At 37.9% G+C, this 22,778-nt stretch overlaps 1 protein-coding gene across 1 annotated transcript in view; it reads right to left on the reverse strand.

Annotated features, from left to right (window-relative positions):
* The window catches only part of NEIL3 (nei like DNA glycosylase 3), a 41,043-nt gene extending 19,149 nt beyond the window's left edge, over window positions 1-21,894 (reverse strand). Inside the window, exons 1-5 of the mRNA XM_045286572.1 lie at window positions 21,712-21,894; window positions 19,883-20,007; window positions 6,632-6,766; window positions 6,152-6,369; window positions 3,079-3,149 (exon numbers count right to left, since the gene is read on the reverse strand). Of these exons, the coding sequence (XP_045142507.1) occupies window positions 3,079-3,149; window positions 6,152-6,369; window positions 6,632-6,766; window positions 19,883-20,007; window positions 21,712-21,894 (732 nt within the window). The remainder of the gene's footprint in view (window positions 1-3,078; window positions 3,150-6,151; window positions 6,370-6,631; window positions 6,767-19,882; window positions 20,008-21,711) is intronic.
* Window positions 21,895-22,778: the final 884 nt, after the last annotated feature.

A 22,778-nucleotide genomic window follows, 5' to 3' on the forward strand; every position in this document is an offset into this window, starting at 1 on the left:
AATATATGAAGTTTGAAGCTAATAAAATTGGAATTCATCAAAAATGAAATGGAACTCATAAAGATAGAAATTCTAGGCATCAGTGTGCTGAAATGGACTGCGGTGGACATTTTGAATCAGATAGTCCTATGACTTCCTATGCCAAGAATGACCACTTCAAGATGAATGGTATCACATTCATCGTCAGACAGGACACGTCAAGATCTAGCTTGAAGTACAATGCTGTGATAGGATAGTCTCTATTTACACGCAAAAAATCCAGTTAATACAAATATTATTCAAATTTTTGCACCCACCACTAAAGCTAGTGAAGAATTTTACCCATGTCTTCAGCCTGAAATTGATAAAATATACAATAAAGTTTTATTGATAATTCTTGGTAACTGGGATGCAAAAGTTGGAAACAAAGAGAAAGAAACAGTAGTTGGAAAATATGGCCTTAGTTGTAGAAAAAATGAAGCTATAGTTTACATGATAGAATTTTTCAAGACCAACAACTTGTTGATAGTATAAACCTCTTTTCAACAACACAAATGGTGATTAGACATGTGCACTTTTCTGGATAAACTACACAGAAATCAAATTGACTACATCTGTGGGAAGGGACCGTGGAGTAGCTCAATATCAGCAGCTAAAATGTGGCCAGGGGCTGACAGTTTAGCAGACCACCAATTTTGCATGTGTAAGTTCTGAATGAAGTTCAACAAAATTAAAACAAGTCCACAAGAGCCAAAATAGGACCTTGAGTCTATCCCACCTGATTTTCAAGAGCATTGCAAGAACAGATTTGACTCATTGAACATTAAAGAAAGATGATCTGGTGAACTGTGAGTGGACATCAAGAACATCATTCTTGAAGAGAGCAAACGGTTATTACCAAAAAAATGGAAAGAAAGAAAAGATCAAAAGTGGATGTCAGAAGAGACTCTGAATCTTTTTCTTAATTGTAAAGTAGCTAAGGCAAATAAAAGAAACCATGAAGTCAGACAGCTGAACACAGAATTTCATAGGGGAGTTCAAGAAGACAAAGTAAAATATTAGAACAAAATGTGCAAAAACCTACAGTAAGAAAACCAAAAGGGCAGAACATGCTTATTATATCTAAAGCTGAAAGAACTGAAGTGAAAATGTAAGCCACAGGTTGTAATATTCAAATATTCTATAGACAATATATTGAACTATGCAGGAAGTATGGAAAGGAGGTGGAAAGAATATAGTCACTATGCCAACAAGAACTGGACCATTTCAAGAAGTAGCATATGATCAAGAACAAATGACATTGAAGGCTGATGCTTAAGCTGTAATGAAGAAGTTAGATTAAAAGAGGCTCCAGGAACTGATGGGATACCAATTGAAAGGTTTCGACAAGCTGATGAAGCACTCACTCATGTATGCCAGGGAATTTTGAAGAAAGCTACTTGGTCAACCAACAGGGTGAAATCCATATGTGTACCCACGCCATAGACAGGCGACCCAACACAATGCTCATCATAGAACCATATCACTGATATCACATGCCAGTAAAATTCTGCGGAAGATCATCCGACTTTGGTTTGGCAGTATTTTGAAATTCAGGCTGGATTCAGAAGGGGACATGGAGCATAGGATATCATTGCTGATGTCAGATAGATCTTGTCTGAAAGCAAAGTATACCAGAAACATGTTTACTTGTGTTTTATTGACAAAGCAAAGGCATTCCATTGTGTGGATCTGAACAAACTGTGGAACAAAGGGAAAGGAAAAGGGTTTCCAGAACACCAAATTGAGCTCTTGTGGAACCTGTACACGGATCAAGGCAGTGTGCAAACAGAAAAAGGGAATACCACAAAGATTAGAGTCAAGAAAGGTGTATCCTCCCACCATATTAATTCATCTATATGCTGGGCAAATAACCAGAGAAGCTGGATTCTATGAAGAACAACACAGCACCAGGTTGGAGGAAGGCCTCACAACCTTGAATATGCAGATGACCCAACCTTGGTGCTGAAAGTGAGGAGGACTAAAACACTTTCCGAAGAAGAGCCTGCAAGTTGGATTACAACATAATGTAAAGAAAATAAAAATCATCATAAATGGACCAATAGATAACATCATGCTAAATGGAAAAACATCGAAATTGTGAAGGATTTCATATTGTTTGAGTCCAGAATCAATGGAAACAACAGTTAAGACATCAAAAATGCAAGAATATTACTTGAAGACTAAGGTATTTTCATTCACCTCCTATGCACGTGGTATAGGGAAGACCAAAGAAGAACCCGTGAATTTGAATTATGGTGCCGACAAAGCATCTTGAAGGTGCCATAGACTGCCAGAAGAACAAACAGACCTGTCCCAGAAGTACCTCCAGGCGGCTCCTTAGAAGCAAGTATGGGAAGACTTTGTCGTGTACATCACGCTTGAGCGACAGTGACAAAGAGGAAAGTACTTGACAAGATGCATTGACAGAGTGGCTGCGACCAGAGGCTCCACTCTGTGAACGAGTGTGAGGCACGAGCATGAGCAGGCAGTGTCCCACCCTGCTGCACTTTGGGTCACTGTGATTTGGAAAGGACTAGATGGCACCCCACAGTGACACCATCACCACCACCCCTATATGCATTGAAACAAAATTCAAAATCCACATTTTAGCATGCACTTACTTGATTCACATCTAGAGAAATATTGCTATCTGACTTTAGAGATGAAGAAACTAAACCTCAGTAAACTGATGTAAGTAACAGAAAGCACATAGAAAGTGATCAGGCCTGTGCTTATACTTACATTGGGCTTATCTTCGTATTTACCCCAAATCATAGGTCCTATCTCAATAGGCTTTCTGTAGAACAAGAATCTAAGTAAGATACCAATAAAATTTCTCCCTAATTCAAGTGAAGATAATTTTAAAAATTATCGTTAGACTAATTGAAACTGACCGACAATGTAAAGAATTTGAAGGTGTTAATTATGCCCCTGCCATTCTCTTTCATTGTACCTCCCGACTTTTACCACTAGGTGGCTATATAGAGCGCTGACATTTTTGGTGCCATAAAAGGGATATCATTGACAGATTACATAGATGAAGAACTTGGGGCTTACCCTGTAAAACAGAATGCTGAAATCACGTATCATTTTCACAAGGTGAACGATCTGTTCATCTGTTAACTGACCTTAAAGTAGGAAAATGAAGAGATTTTCATGAACTGTTCATTACTAAAAACAAAACAAATAGACAAGCAAACAAAAGCAACCAAAGCAAAACAAAACAAACAGTTGCCAGTTATGTTAGCAATTGTAAATAGATTTAAAAATATCTTTACACCTCCTAGAATTCTATCTCCCATATTTCTATGTAGTGTAATTAAAAATTGTTGTAATAGTAGTACTACAGAAACAAATTATTAATAATTTTAGTTAATTCAAATATTAACTGAATATCTATTCTGTATAAGGCACCTACAAATTTTCACCATTTTCTTTCAGCCATCTTGAAAACTCTAATTTCAGTAAAAAAAGAAGAAAACAAAACAAAAAGGAAAGGAATAGAGATAGAGTAAATGGCCAAAAAGGTCACAGTCAAGTTTTTTAAATATATGAATTTATATACATTCATTAATATCAAAGTCTTTGTTAACACATGGAAGAACAGGCATTATTGAAGGTTTTTTGGGGGGGAGGGTGATAGGAGGGGGTGACCTAAACATGGCATAAATCTCAATGATAGTTATCATTGATAGAGAATTAATTATCATTCAACACACATGCTTTCAACAGCAATTCCATGACATTCTGCCTGTTGTATTCACATTGTATATGATAATAAAAGGGCTTCAAAAGGTTCATGGGAAAAAGTGGAAAATAATGAACTTTTTTCATGAATGTTTTAGAGGCTTCTTGTATACATCCATCGTGATATATAGTAGAAGATAATGTATCAGTGATTATAAAAGTGGTTAGGTCTAAGGCTGCAATCCGTAAGGTCTGTAGTTCAAAACCACCCGCTGCTTGGCGGGAGAATGACAGGGCTTTCTACTCCTGCTAAGAGTTAGTCTTGCAAGCTCCCCAGGGCTGTTCTACCCTGTCCTTCATGGTCGCTATGAGTCAGCATTGAGTCTATGGTAGTGAGCTTGATTTGTCTTTTTAAATAAGATCCAGAATCATCTAATCAATCTAACCAGTCAAAAAGCATTATATACATACCTCAGTTATTTACTGTCATATATTGAAATTAAATATAAGCCTAAGCCATATACCTCTAAAACACATTTATTTCGTACTGTGTCTTATATGGTACATTAAGTCATACTGTGGAATCTTAAACTGTACTTTTCAGAATGTGTGTGTTTTAAGCAATAGTAGCTAACTTTGAGAAATATTCTTTTTATACGGCCCACGCACTCTGGGCGGTTCGAACATAAGAGCCATGGTGAGAATGGCAGAGGAGCGAGCAGTGTTTCATTCTCTCGTACGTAGGGTCGCTGTGGGCCGCACTGATTCCATGGCACACAAGGACAACAGAGCACGATGACTACACAAGATTTTGCTAAAGGAAGGTCTAGATCGATAGAAAAACAGATAAAAGGTAAAGTCAGCTTATCTAACATAAGGAGACTCTCCTATTTTTAAAAGCATTTCCCAAAGTGGATCAAGTGAATTCTGTAAAAATTGCTTCATTATTGCCATATTATAGAAATTTGACTATAACGCTCAAATGTAAAAAGCAGAACTAAAAAGCAAGGAGCACTAGTAATGAGGTGGGTTATGTGTTGGGCTACTAACCCCAAGGTCAGCAGTTCAAAACCGCCAACTGTTCTGAGAGAGAACAATGAGGCCTTCTACTCCAATAAGGAGCGGCAGTAGTCTATGTCCCATAGCGGTCATTGAGGGTCAGAAACAGCCCATGGCGGTGAGTCTGTTTTGGTTTTATCTAGAACTAGCATTAACTGGTTTATTTAAATATTAATTTCTATTGACTTAGATTTTAGGAAGACTACCAAGGAAATGTCTTCCTATTGATATGAGCCTGGCACCATTTCGATCTCTTATCCCCGAGGTATCCACGAGTCAAAGTCTAAGTCACGGCACTAAGGTCAGCATGAGTCAAGATTTGACTTGACGGCAATAGATTTTTGTTTTGTTGTTGTTTGTTTGTGGCTTCTTTCTTTTTCCGCGTTAACAACAACCTCAAAGAAGTAGCCATATAAAATAAAGAAGGTGACATTAGATTGATGGGTGGGACAAATTTAGTTAGTAGAGGCTATTCAGATCTAGATAAAATCTTGTGTTTTTTTATTTTAAACTAAAATATATGCCTACTCTCTCTTGGCTTCTAAACACTTGGTCTACTCAACATGTTTTGTCCTATTAATCATTACTTTCTTTTCTACAGCTTCAAGCCCTTCCTCTCTATCAATGTACTTTCCCTTCACAAAATATAAATAAGTTGAAGCTCCTTCAGTTGAAAAACAAGAAGCTAAAACAAAAACAAAAATCCATTCCTTGTCCTGACATCACCCTCTAGCTGTCCATTATTCTCCTTTCACTCTACTCCAAGCTGTTTGTACAAGTGCACGCAATTCTGTTTCTGTCCTCGCTGATCATTTATTTCACATTCCCTGTTACCTGGCTTCTAGTCTTATCAGTCCACCGAAATTGCACTTTGTAATGCCATTAAGAGCTGTAACAAGGAAAACATGCGTGTTCGGGCATATTCAATATGCCAAATAGGAAAAGAACATGTGAGCTCAGCTCATTTATATGTTCAACAAATACCTATTTCATGCCTACCATGTGCCAGGCACGGTGCTCTACATGCTTGGGATACATCAGTGAACAAAACAGTTTGAAAGATTGCACTCTAGGACAAGAAAGGTTTCCATGAAGAATAATAATGATTACTGTGCTATGTTTGATGGTGGTAAGTGTTAGAAAAGAAATAAAAGGCAACGCAGCGTGGAGAAGATTGGGAGTGCGAAGTGGAGGAGGGATGCACATTGCAATATGAAGTAGGGACTTTAAAATTGGCATTATTGAGATGTTGACATCAGTCAAGACTTGAAGTTTCTTTGGGAAGAATATGTTATTACTATCAAACAGATGTAAAAGCTCCACGTTGTTCCCCTCCCTCTACTTAAAAAAAAAAAAAGCAAACCCTGTTTAAAACCCGTGGAACATACTTTCACAGCTGGGTGAAGACCAGTGTCAAAGAGAGCTTCGTTCTTGATGATGTTTCCCACCCCAGGCAACACTCTCTGATCCAGTAACACATCACATAGCATCCGACCTTGTTGCTTTTTAACTTGACTTTGTGCTCTGGAAAAACTAAATTTAGGTGAACATACATCTAATCCCTCCATCATTCTTATTCTCTGTTGGCTCTCCATTGAGTTTCTGTAGAAAGGAATAGAAAACATATAAATCCTAACTCTTTCACAAAGCGTCATTTAGGTTAATCAGAGCATAGAATTCTGCAGGCTAAAGAAGACCCGAACACATGAGATTATCTGAGGTTTTATTAATTGCGGTTGTATGACTGTAAGCCACCTTTTTTATTTAGTTTTTAACATGTGTGGCAAACCAAACCAAGCTGGGAGATTCTACCTACTGTTCAGAGTTTTGCTGTGGAAGGAATTTTATATTATTTTATTGTTACCTGAGTTCTACAGATGAATCAAAGAAACAAATCAAATCTTTGGTGAGCTGCACTTCAAAAACAGGAGAAAGACCTTTTGTATTTCTGGACCCACGTGGATTAACCATGACAGAGCCTTTCATTCCAAAATGAATTCTGAAAGAAAATCAAATCCATTTAGGGTGGTTAAGTTTGGCTTTATTGTGACATTGACAGTGGATATTTAGGATCAAAATTTTGCTCTTTACATAGATATTTTTTTTAAAGAAAATTATTTTAAGCAAACATTAATGAGGAGCGCACCTTTAAACAGAAAAATAATAGTTAATATTATTATATATCTTTTCTTATAGATTCTATAGGCTTATGAAGCAAGATGATGTGACAGTTTTCCAACCCATGAAAAAGTAACTCGTAGAGTAATAACAAGGCTCCAACAATAAGCACAAGAAAGCATATTTCTTCTCTTCTGTCTTGTCAGATAAAGTACCTTTTACTCACAGAACAGTCTAGTATCTCTTAGCTGTCTTCAGATTCAAAGGCTTGGGATGAGATTAAGGCTAAATTTAAATTGCCTATAGTTTATGTTTTTTATAAATTCAACAGAGCCACTAGCATTAAAATTGTTTATTTCAAGCCACTTTGACTGGAAAAGGTTTACCTATCCTAAAATAACATCTACAGTTCAGAGCCCCTACTCTCTTGGGCTAAAGAATACAACTTCTTCCCTTCTGAGTCATGTATATCAAACGGCAGAGAACAAGTCAAAACGCTATTGTCTTCAATTCTTTTCATTTTTGTTTACCTTTACTGTATATGTATTGGGAAGAAGGGATTTATAAATATTTACGGTTAACTTTCAGGCCAGAATGCAGTGATAAAAAATTCATAACCTTTCAATTTGTGTGGGATGGATTAGCATGTCCAGTAACAACCACCATCACCCAAATCCAGGGTTCTGTGGGGCATCTGAGGGTGAAAATCAAAAATGATTCGCAAGATGAAAAACTGTGTTCTGGCTTTCAACTCCTTCTCCTTATGGCTTTGTTGAGTTAATAAATATCGCCCTTTTGGCAGCAAATGTTACTGCTCTGTGCTTCTAATTCCAAAGCACCATGTTATAGTATTGTACAAGGTTAACCAGTCTTAACTTTAAAAATGTGGGTTTTAAACTCTATGTGCCCTACTATCAATCAGAAATCCATTTTACATGCCCCACAGTTCTTGACAGGAAAGCTGTGTGCCTGTAAGAACTCCATAATTTAGCTCATGAAGGTTCAACCCCTGAGAAAGGTGCACACTGTCATGCCCAGAAGCTGTCGTATCTAAAATCTTCTCAGCTGCATGGCTCATAAATGGATTCTAAATCACTCTCTATAATGAAATCACATCCGTGTCAAAAATCTCAAAGGTTAAGGCCCACTTCAAATGCAAGAGTAGCCCCAATAAAATCCTTGAATCCAATAGAATGCCTATTGTTTGGTTTAAAGTATATGTTTAATTGAGGAGAAATACACATAAAACAGAAATCCTCCAAACCTGAGTCATAGTGGTAACACCTTTTATTAACTACCTAAATTAACAGGGCTTTGATAAATGATTGAGTCTGCATATTTATTATGAAGTGCCTTTTATCTTAAACTAAGAATAATGTATCAGCATCATGAAAATGTTTGATATATTGTACATCCTTTTATCTTAAAGTAAACTCTTACTGATACTATTTTTTTATAGATAGGTTATAGACCTAAATTATACCGATATTCAAAGAGCTATTTGCAGGGCAACTGTTTCTCTTTTTATAAGGCACTTCTGGACATTATCTTAAAACTCCCACAAAACGATTCGTTAAGACTGGGTAAATAAGGTGGCAGTGGAGCCCCAGTAGCACAGTGGGGTCTGCATCCAATTGTTAAACACAAGAACAATGGTTCAAACCTACCAGTCATTTCAAGCAAGAAAGCTGAGGCTATCTACTCCCTTAAAGAGCCTCAGAAAAATCTAAGAAGCAGTTCTATGCTGTCCTTTAGGGCCACTATGAACTAGAATCAACTTGATGGCATTCAGTTGAGGATTAATCAGTTCTGCTATCTTGCTAAGCTTGAAAAAAGCTACCTCACAGTTTGAGGGGTGGGGGAGGCCTCCCTAGCCTTAAGAAACATCAGGAGTGGAGCTTGTATTGGGCCCAGAGTTCTTATGGAGAGAACTCCTTAGATTCCAGAAGGCAGCATGAAAGGACAGAGACAAGGAACCAGCAGAGAGCTGCAGCTGACTTGTGGACCCATCAATAAGAGCACTCAGTGCCCTTGGTCAGGAGACTTCCTGGTGGAGTAGGATGCCTCTGGACACTTACTAGCAAATCTAGGGACCTGTAACACTTGCCCCAGCAGGGCAGAGGCACGAGTGCTGTGTATATTTGGATTTGATGGAGAAGGAGATAGGAATTCTTGGTTGGAAACTGTCCTGATTGATGAACTGTAGCCTATCTCTTGAGTAATTCTGATTATTTACAAGATTATTTCGATCCTGAATTTTAACCTGCTTCTTCCCTAATAGTAAATTACCTAATTGTGAGTATGGTCTGAGTGTTCTGTGTGGCAGTGAATTCTCAAAATCAGCAGAGAAGCGGCGTAGAGTGTGCCAAGGGAGGGACGGCTCATGTCAGATTTGTCTCCTGCTGGAGAATGGAAGTGTATTTTCCTATCGGACCATCTCCTCATAGGAATTGGCATTGGGTTAATCTTGACTTCTGATGCTACCACATCACAGCATCACATTATTTTGTATGGTTTTCATTCCAGGATTCTTCATTATAACTAACCTGTTTTATCAAAGCTTTTGTAAAATCTTGATTTCTTCTCTTGATCATCTCAGGCTCCCTCCACAACCAATCTAACCAGCCACATGAAAGCATTCACTCTGCAAACTCTGACCTGTCTGCCAGCTTTGTCTTGTGCCAGGGTAGATACTAGGCCCAATGTGCACTGCTCTCCATCCATTTTGCCTTTGACACAAACTGGATTAATCAGTATTTCTGGAAAATTATCAAAGTTCTCTACAAAATACACAGGGGGCTTCAAAAAGTTCATGGAAAAACAGAATTAAAAGATACAGAAAAATCAAGAAGAAGTTGGTGATTTGAAAGGACTAACAAATTTGACAAATTACTGTCAAATTTAACAAAGGAAAATAAAGAAAAGATTAGAAAATAAAGCAAATATTAGAAACAAGAAATGGGCAGTATCACAATAAAACCAAAAGAGATCTACAAAAATGGAAGAATGTTCCATGTTCTTGGATTGAAAGCCTTATTATTGTAAAAAAATGTCAATATTACTTAAAGCAATCTATAAATATAATTCCAATAGAAACTCTAGCACTATTGTGTCAGGCAGGGTCCTGTGGAGAAACAAAACCAGGACGCTTACGATTATATATATATATATATAGGTTTGTATAGCAAGAATTAGTCTACTCAGCAGTACAGAGAGCTCAGTTCAACTCACTTTCAGTTAATATACTCAAAGTCTATCAACTCAAGCAGGCTGCCAGTCTAAGATGAAGGAAGCAGAAAAAGGGAGTCTCCCTCCAGGCAATAAACATCAGGGTGGGGGCAGCACAAGTCAGTAGCTTCTGGAGCTTAGCAAAGCAGGTGCCACAATGTACACACAGCAACACAATCGATCCAACAACTTCAAACTCAAGAGATGTCCTCACCAGCAGCACGGGGAAGCAGGTCTTGAAGGAGCCTCATGGGTTAGCTTGGCCCACAGGTAGTGAAGCACGTGGTTGAGGCAAAGAACTAGCTTAAGCAGCAACACACTGGTCAAATCACCAGGTAGCAAAAGGTTGCTGGCCATGGAAAGTATTTATCTCAGTCACCCTCCAATCTAGCTGCAGCCTGATTAAACTCCACCCACATGTTCCTATGGAGGTCTAGGTGGCACAATAAACGTAACTATAACTATTCTTCAAACAAATGGAAAAATGAATTTCCAACATTATATAGAAAGAAAAGAAATCTAGCATAAGAAAATCAGTGCTAAAATCAAAAACAAACAAAATGAAAGACCTCTCACTCCCTTATTTTAAAACCTATTTCATATGCAGGGTAATCAAACCAGCTTGGTATTTGTATAATGGTCGATATGTAGACCAATGGATCAGAATAGAGAACTCAGAAATAAAACCAAGCACCCACAGAAACCTGGTTTATGATAAAGAACGGAAACATGGTAAATGAAGAAGAGAAGAGACAGTCTTTTCAATAAATAGTGCTGGAAAACACATGATCAAAAGTGAACTCAAGATGGATTAAAGACATAAATATAAGCCCTAGAAATATAAATAGCATCAATGAAAAAGGACAGATTGAAGGCCCCTAATACAAGCCATAAACATACCACCAAACATAATGAAGACACATAAAATAGAGAAGACCCCCACCCAAAAAATGATGGAACTTCCTAAATATATGACATTGATGTGCATCAAAAGACATTATCAAATGATTGCAAGAAAAAAAAGAAAATGTTCTAAAATTGACTGTGGTGTTGATTACACAACTTTTTAATGTGATTAAACCACTGAATTGGATGATATGTGAATTATACAAGGGGGCACCCCCCGAAAAAAAAAAGGAATTTCCCCCCCAAAGCTATGTATTTAAATATTTTTACAAAATAACATTATCACTTTCAAAGTACTCTCCATTAAACTTAATACATTTGTCAAATTTGCGATTCCATTCTTGGAAATATTTGTCAAACTTGTCTATTTGGAAGGCTGACACCTCCCTCATTTTTTTCTTTACCTCTTCTATGTAGTCAAATCGCTGTCCTTTCATGTTCCTCTTCATTTGCAGAAACAAAAAGAAGTCTCATGGAGTGAGGTCAGGTGAGTCAGGTATGTGGGGCAAGAGAAGCATGCTGTTTTTTGCCCAAAATTGGCACTGAGATGGCTGCATGAGCAGATGCACTGTCATGGTGGGAAAACCAGTCCCCCATCTGCCACAAATCAGGTCTTGTCACACACTGTTATACAATTGTTTCAGATCCTCCAATAGATAAGCTTGATTAGCGGTCTGACCTGGTAGAACAAACTCCAAATTCACAGAGTCAACATTTTCTTCTGTTTGGGAAGTTGATGGATATCCAGAATGAGGTTTGTCATCAAATGACATTTCTCCTTTTTTAAAAGGAGAAACCCCTTTGTACACTTGAGATTTTCTTATAGCACTGTCCTTGTAAGCGGTGTTCAACATCACAACACTTTCTGTGGCATTTTTCCCAAACAGGAAACAACATTTCACAGCCACTGTTCTGTTAGAGAGAAATTGCTTTTACAAAAAAATTCACTGTGACCAGAAAGAACCTTCCCAGGTGACACCACTAGTTGCACTAATCGGAGTGAGTTGCTCAGTGCTTACCTAGAGGGAAAAATTAGTATTAGGGACGCTCCATTCTACCCAGCACAATTCTGTTTGTTTGTTTGCTCGAGGGGAGAAGGGTGCCCCTCATATGTCAACAAGACTGTTAACAAAAAGAATAAAATGGGAACTCACAGATTGGGAAAACATTTTGACAATGATGTATTGGGTGAAGGGCTAGTTTCAAAAACTACGGGACACTGTAATATCTCAATAAGAAAAACACAAATAATTCAATTTAAAAATGGGCAGAAGATAGGGAATGTTGTTGCATTTGTGCCAAATGTGGCAGCCATTTTGTCAATCCAGTCTGTGAAGGGTCTTCCTCTTTTTCTTTGGTCTTCTACTTTACCAAACATGAGGTGATGTTCCAGCAACTAGCTTTTCCTGATAGCGTGTCCAAAGTAAGCGAGATGAGTTCTTGCTATCCTTTCTCCTAAGAAGCACCCTGACTGTACTTTTTCCAAGACCGATTTTTCATTCTTTTGGCAGTGCACGGTACTTTCAATATTCTTCACCAGCAATATAATGCAATGTATCTATTCTCCTATAGTCTTCTTTGTTCAATATCCACATTCACATGCATATGTGGCAACTGAAAATACCCTGGCTTGGGGCAGACCCACCTTGTTCCTCAAAGTGACATCCTTACTTAACAATATATTAAACAGATCTTGTTTTATCCAGTGAAACATGTAATTTGATCTCTTTACTGTTGCTTCCATGAGCATTGATGGTGGATATGAACAACATGAAATCATTGAGAACTTCAATCTTTTCTCCATTCATCATGATGCTACCTATTGTTCCAGTTGTGAGGATTTGGGTTTACTTTACATTGAGTTGTAATCCATATTTAAGGTTACAGTCCTTGATATTCATTAGCAAGTGCTTCAAGTCGTCCTTATTTTCAGCAAGCGAGGTTGTATCAATTGCATGTAGAAGGTTGTGAATAAGCCTTCCTCCAAACCTGATGCCTCATTCTTTTTCAGAGTCGTTTCTCAGACTTTTGCTCAGCACACAGATTGAATAAATATGGTGAGAGGTTACAAGCCTGATGCACACCTTTCCTGATTTTAAAGTATTCAGTAGTCCCTGGTTTTGTTTCAACAACTGCCTTTTTAGCTCTATAGATTCTGCATGAGCACAATGAAGTGTAGTGGAATTCCCGTTTTTCTCAATGTTATCCATAGTTTTTTATGATCCACACAGCCGAATGCCTTTGCAGAATCAATAAAACACAAGTAAATATTTTTTTTATGGTATTTCCTGCTTTCAGCCAAGATCCTAAGTCAGGAATGCTATTGCTCATTCCAAGTCCTCGTCTGAATGCAGCTTGCATTTCTGGCAGCTTCCTGTCACTGTACTGCTACAAGCATTGTTGAATGATCTGCAGTAAAATCACTTGCAAGTGCTATTGATGATATTGTTCGATAATTTCCTCATTCTGTGGGGTCACTTTTCTTTGAAATGGGTACAAATATGGACACCTTTCCGTCATTTGTCCAAGTAGCTCTCTTCTAAATTTCTTGGTATATTCCAGTGAGTCCTTTCAGTGAGTCATCAGCTTGTGCAAGCATTTCAACTGATTTTCTGTCAATTTCTGAGGTCTTGTTTTTGGCTAATGTCTTCAATACAGCTTGGACTTCTTTCATCAGTATCATTAATTCTTCATCATAGTCTAGCTCTTGAAATGGTTGAATATCTAGCATCATAAAACCAACAAAATGAAGAGAGAAATGGTTTTCACACTAACCAAAGTGACTGTGGGGAGACTTGGGGGGCGGTGGTAGGAAGGAAAGAGGGAAGAAAGAGAGGGAGGGAAGGAAGGGAGGGAGGGAGGGACGGAGGGACGATGAGAGAGAGAGAGAGAGAGAGAGAGAGAGAGAGAGAGAGGCATATATACAGATGTACACATAAGCAAAAAAAAAAACACCTGTTCTTTTTTTATAATGACCCTGTATTCATCTTTATGGGTTCTATATCATTCAATATTTTATCCATAGAATCTTTTAATATTGTAACCCAAAGGTTGATATTTTCCTATAGTTCTTTTGGATTAAAGTATGCTGAATGTGTTCTTACTTTTGGTTTTCTAACTCCAGGTCTTTGTAAACTTCATTATAATACTTTACGTTGTCTTCTCCAGCTGCCCTTTGAAATTTTCTGTTCAACTCTTTTACTTCATCATTTCTTCCATTTGTTTTAGCTATTCTATGATCAATAATACCAAATTCCAGCATCTCTTCTGACATCCACTTTGATCTTTTCTTTCTCTCCTGTCTTTTTAATGAACTTTTGCTTTCTTCATGTATGAAGACCTGTCATCAGGTCTTCTCTTACTACTGTTCAATCCATCAAATTTGTCCTTGAGATAGTCTTGTATTCAGGTGATATATACGCAAAATCATATTTTGGCTCTTGTGGATTTGTTTTAATTTTCTTGAACTTCAATCTGATCTTGCACAAGTGCAATTGATGGTCTGTTCAAAAATAGGTGTTTTTTTTTTTAACTAACTTCCTACTGTCTCTTCCCACAGATTTTGTTAATTTAATTTTTGTGTATTCCGTCTGGAAAAGTCCATGTGTACAGTTGACGTTTATGTTGTTGGAAGAAGGTGTTTACTGGAAGACGTCATTAGGATTGTAAAATTCTATTGTGCCAACTCCAGCTTTGTTTCTATCCCCAAGGCCATATTTTCCAACTGTTGTTTCTTTGTCTCCATCTTCCACAGTTCAATTGCCGATAATTACCCATGCAGCTTGGATGCATATTTGATCAATTTCAAACTGAAGTTAGTAGACTTCTTCAATTTCCTCATCACTAGCATTGGGATGCTAATAGGAAAGCCAGCAGTTTGAGACCTTCAGTCACTGAGGAAGAAAGACAAGGCTGTCCACTCCTGTAAAGAGTTAGTCTTGGAAATCCACAGGAGGCAGGGCTACTCTGTCCATTGGGTCACTAGGAGGCAAAATCAACTTAATGACAGTGAGGTTCTTTATCCGCTTTTTTTCTTGAGAGCTTTGGTGGTTGGTGTGTAAATTCACATGCTAATTATACTACCTGGAAGTCTTTGTATGGTACCTCTTGCCTTGAGGATGACCAATGAGTAGTGGCCAGGGACTTTCTATACTTTCTATTTTAATGCTCTTGTTGCTTTATTACAACATATATTAATCTGGTAGGTATGGTTCCGCCATTGTGAATGAATATTATTGAAAGTTTTGCACTATCACCAACCCGTTATGTTTGTATAAGCAGTGTCCAAACACTTAAGAGTTTGATCTGTACAAGCCAACAATTCATGTATTGCAGTTCATAGCCATCCTAGAGTTGTATATAGACCACTGGATAAATTAATGAACACTAATAATAGAATTACCTTATACCTAAGGAGGATGGAGGATGATTGATAATGATCTTTACTATGAAATGATAATGATGTCTCTAAAATAAATCAGGGACATATATAAACCATATGAATGGGTATTTGGGCTCACACAATACTAGCCCCAATCTGAGAACAATTTGTTCTTATGACTGACCCTACTGTGTACTCACCTTAATGAAGAGATCACTGAAGATATGGGTGCTACAGCAAGGTATGGCAAAGAAACTAGATGATGCCTGGCTATGAGGAAAAAATAGTGTCTGTGACCTTCAAGGTTTTTCTTCGAACAAGCAGCCATTTCAGTGAAGTGTCAACTGGGCCCACATGGGAGAAGTACACCAGCCTTGGTGATCCAAGGAATGTAAATGATAAAATCTAAGCCCAAAAGAGGGAATGGTATCAGAGCTTAAACTATGAACACCCAGTTTGCAGAAAACTATAGCATACAGTGGGAGGCCAAAGTCAATTCACAGGGTTCACACATTGATGAAATCTCCAGGGAATCTCCACTGACTGTAGACCAAGGATGCAAATATAGAGGTAGTGACTGAATGCATAGTTTCTTACAGGGTATATGGTGGGGGAGGCTGGAGGGAGGTAAGGAGCTGATGACAGTGAGTTCAAGGAAGAAATACTCTAAAAATTGTGGAGATGATTGTAGAGCTCTCTTCAATATGACTAAATTACTGAATTGTATGATATGAGAAATATATGCCAGTAAAACTCTTTTAAAAAACTAAGCAAAAATATACCATTTAAAAATCAAATTAATATAATTATCAGTAATACAATATCATTTATATTAATTTTTGATATATTAATGCATAATATATGAAAGGCTCTAGTAGAAAGGTATATGAACTGATGGAAAATTTCAGGACAGAAATACAGAACATGACATCCGAGATAAAGAATTTCTTCAATGAGCATATCAACAGAATATCCATAACAAAAAATGAATTTAAACTTGAATATAGGTGAGCAGAAAGTATCCAAACTAAAATGAAAAAAAATACAGAGAAAAAAGGTTGAAATGAAAGAGAAGCTTCCTAAGTGATTGAGGGTCTAGGAATACACAGTATTTTTCCCTAAATAAATGGACAGTAATTGCCTTTTCATTTTATACCATTTAAGCTCATGAAAGTCTTCAGAGGAATGTTTTATGTGGGGATCGTGGGGGAAACTTGTATTGCATTAGTACATCTGCTGTAAAAGTGCTCTTTGAAGTGTGAAAAATCAGAGATGTCACTTTGAGGAGTAAGATGCACCTGCCCCAAAGAATGGTGTCTGTAATCACCTTACAAGCATAGGAAACTTGAACAGTGAACAAGGAAGATTCAATAAGAATCGATGGATTTTATTATAACGTTGGTGAAGGGCCTTAGGGGACCTCAAAAAGTCTGCAGAACAATGGTAGGTTGTTTTGTTTTTATCACCGCATACTGCCTTGGCAGGACAAGTGACATAGCTACAAGTTCTCCGGCCTCATGTCCCCAGCTTCCCCCCAGCAGAAAGTGCCCGAGCCTCTTCAGCTCCGGATGAGGAAGTTTGCAGGAAGGAGTCAGGAGGCAAAATCAACTATGTCTGAGAGATAAAGTATGTAAAGATTACGTCAAGTCCTTGTTGAGGCTGGAAGAACCATCTCCAGAAAGAATGCTGCCACTAAAAGACAAGTAGACAAAAAAAGCTATTGACTCTTCTATCATAACTAATTTAAGGATTCCTGGTGGGGAACCGCTAGTCATCAGCTGTCAACAGAGAAGTTGGCGGTTTGCACCCACCTCCCATGGCTCCACAGGAGAAAGAGAGTGAGCTGATCCACGAAGGTGGCAGCCGGGGAAACCCACTGGCCAGTTCTGCCGCGGGTCCTGTGTGGGGACTAGGGGCAAATCTACTTGAGGGCACTAACAACCACATCATTTAAAGTCATGACCACATTTCAGTTTCTTCTATCTGGTCATTCAAACACTTTAGGCCGTAAAATTCTTTTAAAATAACAATGATGGATTCCATTAAAATGATTTCACAAACTAAAAAATAATTTCTACATTACATTTGTTTAACATTTCGTATTACTTAAATGAAATTAATTCCAATAAATTAAAAATTTGATCATGCATCTCAAAAGGTAAAGCCACCAAACTATATCTGATCCCCATGTTACAAAAATTACCAACAATCAGAGTCATATAAATTACAGATTGGAAATAGCTCAGTGCTATGGAGATATTTGTAGCTTTTCATCTTAAAAAAAAAAAAGAAAAAGCATTTTCAGCGTTTTTGTTTTGTTTTATGAATGTCATCAAACACATAGAACACCAAAAGCTGTATTTCTAAGTAAATGTATATCAAATAATTTTTAGTGTACTAACAAGGAGTCCTAATGGTGTGATGGAATAAGTTATGGATGGTTAACTGCAAGGTTTGTAGTTCGAACCCACCAGCCGCTGTGAGGGAAAAAGATGAGGCTTCTGCTTCAGGGAAGACTTGCAATCTTGAAAACCCATCCGCTTGCTCTGAGTCAGAATCGACCCTGTGGTAGTGGTGGGTACAGCACTGTCTGAGTTCTTGTCTAAATCCTTTCAGAATGGAAATAGGCCCTGTCTGATTCAGACTTTTCTGAAATGTGGGTTCTCCATGGCAAATTCTCTCAGAAGGATGCATCTGCATTTCACTTTCAGAATCAGATGAATCCCAGCAAGATTCACTGCTTGTCCTGTGAGATGCACATGCTTTATAATTAAAATCCTGTGGATTTCTGGGCATTTAGGGGAAACTATACACTATCATTAAGCGTATTTCCTGATATTTGTTCTCTAAAATACAGACCAGGCTGTTGGATAGAAAACAGGTCAAAACTGAATGCTCCACATTTCTATCCCATGCTTCCTGCCCTGCAGGCTCACGCTGGATCTCATTTCGTTGACAGAGCCATCCATTATCCTAAGAAGCAGAGATTGCTCGAGCACTTTCAAAAGTTACCAGTATGTTAAATTGTGAAAGGGGACACAGTTGATTTTATATGGTTTAGATCAGATTCACAGACCTGACAGAGTTACAAAAGGGAGCATGCCACTACTCAACACTCCACCCCCCCTACTCCAACACCCCCCTCCCCCACCCATGCACAGCGAGATCTGCTCTCCAGCGATGGCCCTCGTTAGCTTAGTTTGAAGAATATGATTGTCCTTGTTTAAATCTTCATGGAACACTTACTGACAGCCTTGCACTGAGAAATGATTCCTCCTTATTAGCCTGGTGAAGAGCACTTAATACACACCACCCTCTCATCCTACAGAAATAAATCTGCACCCAATGCCAGAGGATCAATAACATGTCAATGATTCCAATGGTCTTATATTAGACAACACTGTGTACTACTCTGTTCACCGCTAAGAGTTTTCAGTCACATCAACAGACTATAGTCATAATGTAACCTGCCATTCATCATTACTGCACGAACCAGTAGGCATATGCTGATGCCATCAATTCCAGAGTCGGGAAAACCATGAAGTGACAATGTTGTCCAAGGACAGCCACTGCTGACAGGAGGAGCGAGCACCTCAAAGGAAAAGCAATTACACAAAGCCTGAAGTATCCCAACTACGTGGTGGATGAAATGCAATAAATAACAATCATGTTGTCATTTTAGCTCTTTGTGGCTATTCACCTTCAGTTAGAAGAAGAGGGTGAAGTAATAAGACTTAGTTTCAGGTGAGTGATAAGTGTTCAGTATCCTAAGGAAACACTGAAGGAAAAAAAAGATCCTGACAAACAGTACTAACCTTTAAAGTCTGCCCTAGCATAGGCTAAACTCAGAAAAGTCAGTCTGAGATCTGATAAATACACTAATCCATTTTCCTGGAAAAAAAATAAACAGATGGTTCACCAAGCCCTGGAAATTACGTAAGTTTTAACATCCGGTTTAACCTTAAGTAGTAGACTTGCCCTCCCAGGAATTTCCACGAGGACTGCGGAACAATGGAAGACATGTTTTTCCATGGAAAGTTTTTGAATTTTCTTATAAAAAAGTTTTCAGATTCCATTCATATTCCAGAGAAAAGAAGAGGAGAGAGAAATAGAAAACTCTACTGATACATTTAAGTCAAATGAGGAGCTGTCACAAAAATAAAATAGTGATGTCGCTGGATGCAATAAACATTTGATGGAAACAAGAGAAGAGAATAGGAGAGCAGGGAGCTTGAAGAATAGCAAAGCAGAGATTAGTTGCCGTTGGGAAGCCCCACTAGCCAATCACTGTTGTTTACAGGTAATAAATTGACCAGTACTCTAAGTAATGATGACATCACAATTTATTCTTCTGTCGCTTACTGCTTTCCACCATAGAATCGTTCCAAGTGATTAACTGTGGCACCCAGCAAACTGTAAGAAAAGCCTTCCACACCTCCTTAAACATAGAGAGATAAGATGTATTGAACAAGTTTATCTTACCGTAAAGCTTTTGGCCCAAAGTACATAAAGAGCTCCTTCCCCAAAGTTTCCACACCACTGTAAGCATATCCATTAAACAGTTGCAAGACATTCTGGCTGGAATCTTTATTATTCTGTGCAGCAGCCTAGTAGAAAATACATATATATATATAAATATACATACACATAAACACACTCACAAACTCTACATGTCCTATAATTTAATTCTTAAATGTATTTATATTACTTCATAACCAGGTGCATCCCCATGAGAAGCACAATCTCCAACAAGTCAAATAACGTAATCAGTTGTTTACATACAATTTGCCAAATTACTATCCAGTCATTCAAAAAGGAGATGCCAAAAGGAAAAGGAAAAAAATGAAGTAAAAAATGTAACTGGCAGGCAATCAAAATTAATTTCTTCCAGGACCATATACCTGTACACACATGGAAAGAGAGCAGGGAACTATATGAATATTTTTAAGTTGCAAACTAGAATATAAGGCATCCCATAACTAGAGAGCTAGCCATTCAGATAACAGCTAAAAATGATAGATAAAATATAAAAGATAAAATATTTTCAAGTACACGGATGAAGGTGTAAGCAAGTAAGCACTAATACCCATGGCCATCAAGTTGATTCTAACTCATAGTCACCCATTATAGGGTTTCTAGGGCTATAAGTCTTTACAGGAGCAGACAGCCTCATCTTTCTCCTTCAGAGGTGCTGCTGAATTTAATAAGATGCAAACATAATAATGACAAAAATAAGGTAAAAGTAGGAGATAACCCTAAGAGGTGGACATATCATGGACTGACAGCGTCTGGGAGGGCCAGAGATAAAACCTGGGTGGATCTGAGTGAGTGAATCTAATAGGAAGTGTGCCCCCCACTCCACCTCACTCAACAATAGCAAAAAAAATAAGCCCATTACTCCTTTTTACCATCTGCTGTACAAAATCAAACAAAATACTGGCAAGGTTAAAAATACATGAGGTGAAGATTATAAAGAAAATCAAGGGAATTATAAACATGAAATAGAAGTTATTCGGTGAGTTTCAATAGCAACAAAGTTCTTCTGAAGTCAGGCAGCGCATGTGGTGCTGATGCTCCTTGAATCGTTATTTTCTATCCACTGCCCGTTTTATAAACAATGGAATTTGCAGTAAAATTTAATAAAAAATTATATCTATAACAGATGTATAACTATTATATAAAAATTAAGAATGCATTCTAATATCATATTCTCACATATCTCTAACTTAAAAAAAATGTTTTTCAACTAGACCTAAGAATCCCGATAAGGTCCTAGAAGAAAAAAGATCTTGGTGGAAGGATGAGTGTCAAAGTGATAATTAGACATAGAGCCTAGAAGCAAATCACAACTTTGGTTTTTTTTCATAAGTTATGTTGTTATAAATGTTTATAATAACATTTATGGTCTGTTCCACTAATGAGCTCTTCTTAAAGAGAACTATACTATCTATTTCAAAGGCTTTTGCCTTTCTTAGGGAGCTAACAGCACCTTGGGAGTGAGGGACTGGGGGTGGACACAGAGACCAATGACTACTCTTCCACTAACCACGTTCAATGCTGCAGCCAATGCCAGAAATGTCCAGCTGCTTGAAGATCGGGTCACTGACTTTACATGCCTCCCTTGCATAATCACTTCAGGAGAATCAATCATTGGCTTAAAATGGCAGATGAATTGCACGGGAGTAATTAAAAGCCTTCCAGTTCTGCCCAAATCTCAAAAAGAACCCGTCGGAACTAGTAGTGCACACACTACCAGGTTGTTAGAACAGCTGCTTTTAAAAAAAAGTTTTATTGACATATAATTCACATACCGTATAATTCAATGATTTAAATACACGTAAGAGCTGTGCAATTATCAGCACAATCAACCGTAGAACATTCTCTTCATTTCTGTACTGGTTGTTATGCGCTCCTTCTTTCCCACTTACCCCGTCGTAACCCCAGGACGACACATCTGCTTTGGTCTTCTCGTCAGTTCTTGGATGAACTCTCATTCCATCAATGATTTTCCGGCATTGGCCAGGCAAGCTTGGTACGTAGTGAGGGAAGAACACACTTTTACATTTGTCTTGCTTTGAGGAAATGAATTCATTAGAGCGCTAAATCAGGACGTGCCAAGAGTTCTGATGCTTTCCCGCCAAACAAGACTTTAGACCATTTATACGAGAGGGCTTCCAAGGTTTGTGGAAAATTGGAATAGAAGGATTATAGAATTATTCTACAAGCTTTCTGAAGTCCACTCACATATAATTCAAGCAAAGTGTACATTCAAGTAATCGATTTCAATACAGGTTTCTATTAGCAACCAATTAGCCGGCAAACAGTTTCACAAACTAGCCGGGGTTCTTTTCTGATGATGACAAACAAGGCACATGTATTATTTATTATGAGTCAACTTTGCCTCAACATTGTTAATGCCTTATGGTTTTGGAATGTCTGAGCTAAGGGTTTGACTAAGATTTGTAACCCTAATTTTGAAATTAATTGGCCAGAGTCTTGTTTCCCTATCACTCTAATGTTAATAGTCCTTACTGACAATTAGATTTCTAAGCCTCATGCAAAGTGCCTGAGGAGCCAGGCAGCACAATAGAGATGCTGAGCTGCTAAGGGAAAGGTAGGCCTTTGAACCCACCTGGTGGCTCTAGGAGAGAACTACCTAAAGGTCAACTCCTGAAGATTACATCCAAGAAAACCTCATGGGAAATAGAGCAAGGAACCAGGAGGCAAAAGACATTTATGGAGGCCTAAATATAGACATGTACATATGTAAATATATATATAATGAGAGCGGAAGAGCACTAAAAACTCATATCTATATGTTAAGAATTCAGGTTGCAGATGGATATTGGGCCTTGACTCAAGTACTCCCTTAACACAA

Source organism: Echinops telfairi, unplaced genomic scaffold, assembly GCF_000313985.2.
Source record: "Echinops telfairi isolate 266 unplaced genomic scaffold, ASM31398v2 ScPeMD7_9;HRSCAF=40, whole genome shotgun sequence".
In the NCBI taxonomy this organism is placed as follows: Eukaryota; Metazoa; Chordata; class Mammalia; order Afrosoricida; family Tenrecidae; genus Echinops; species Echinops telfairi.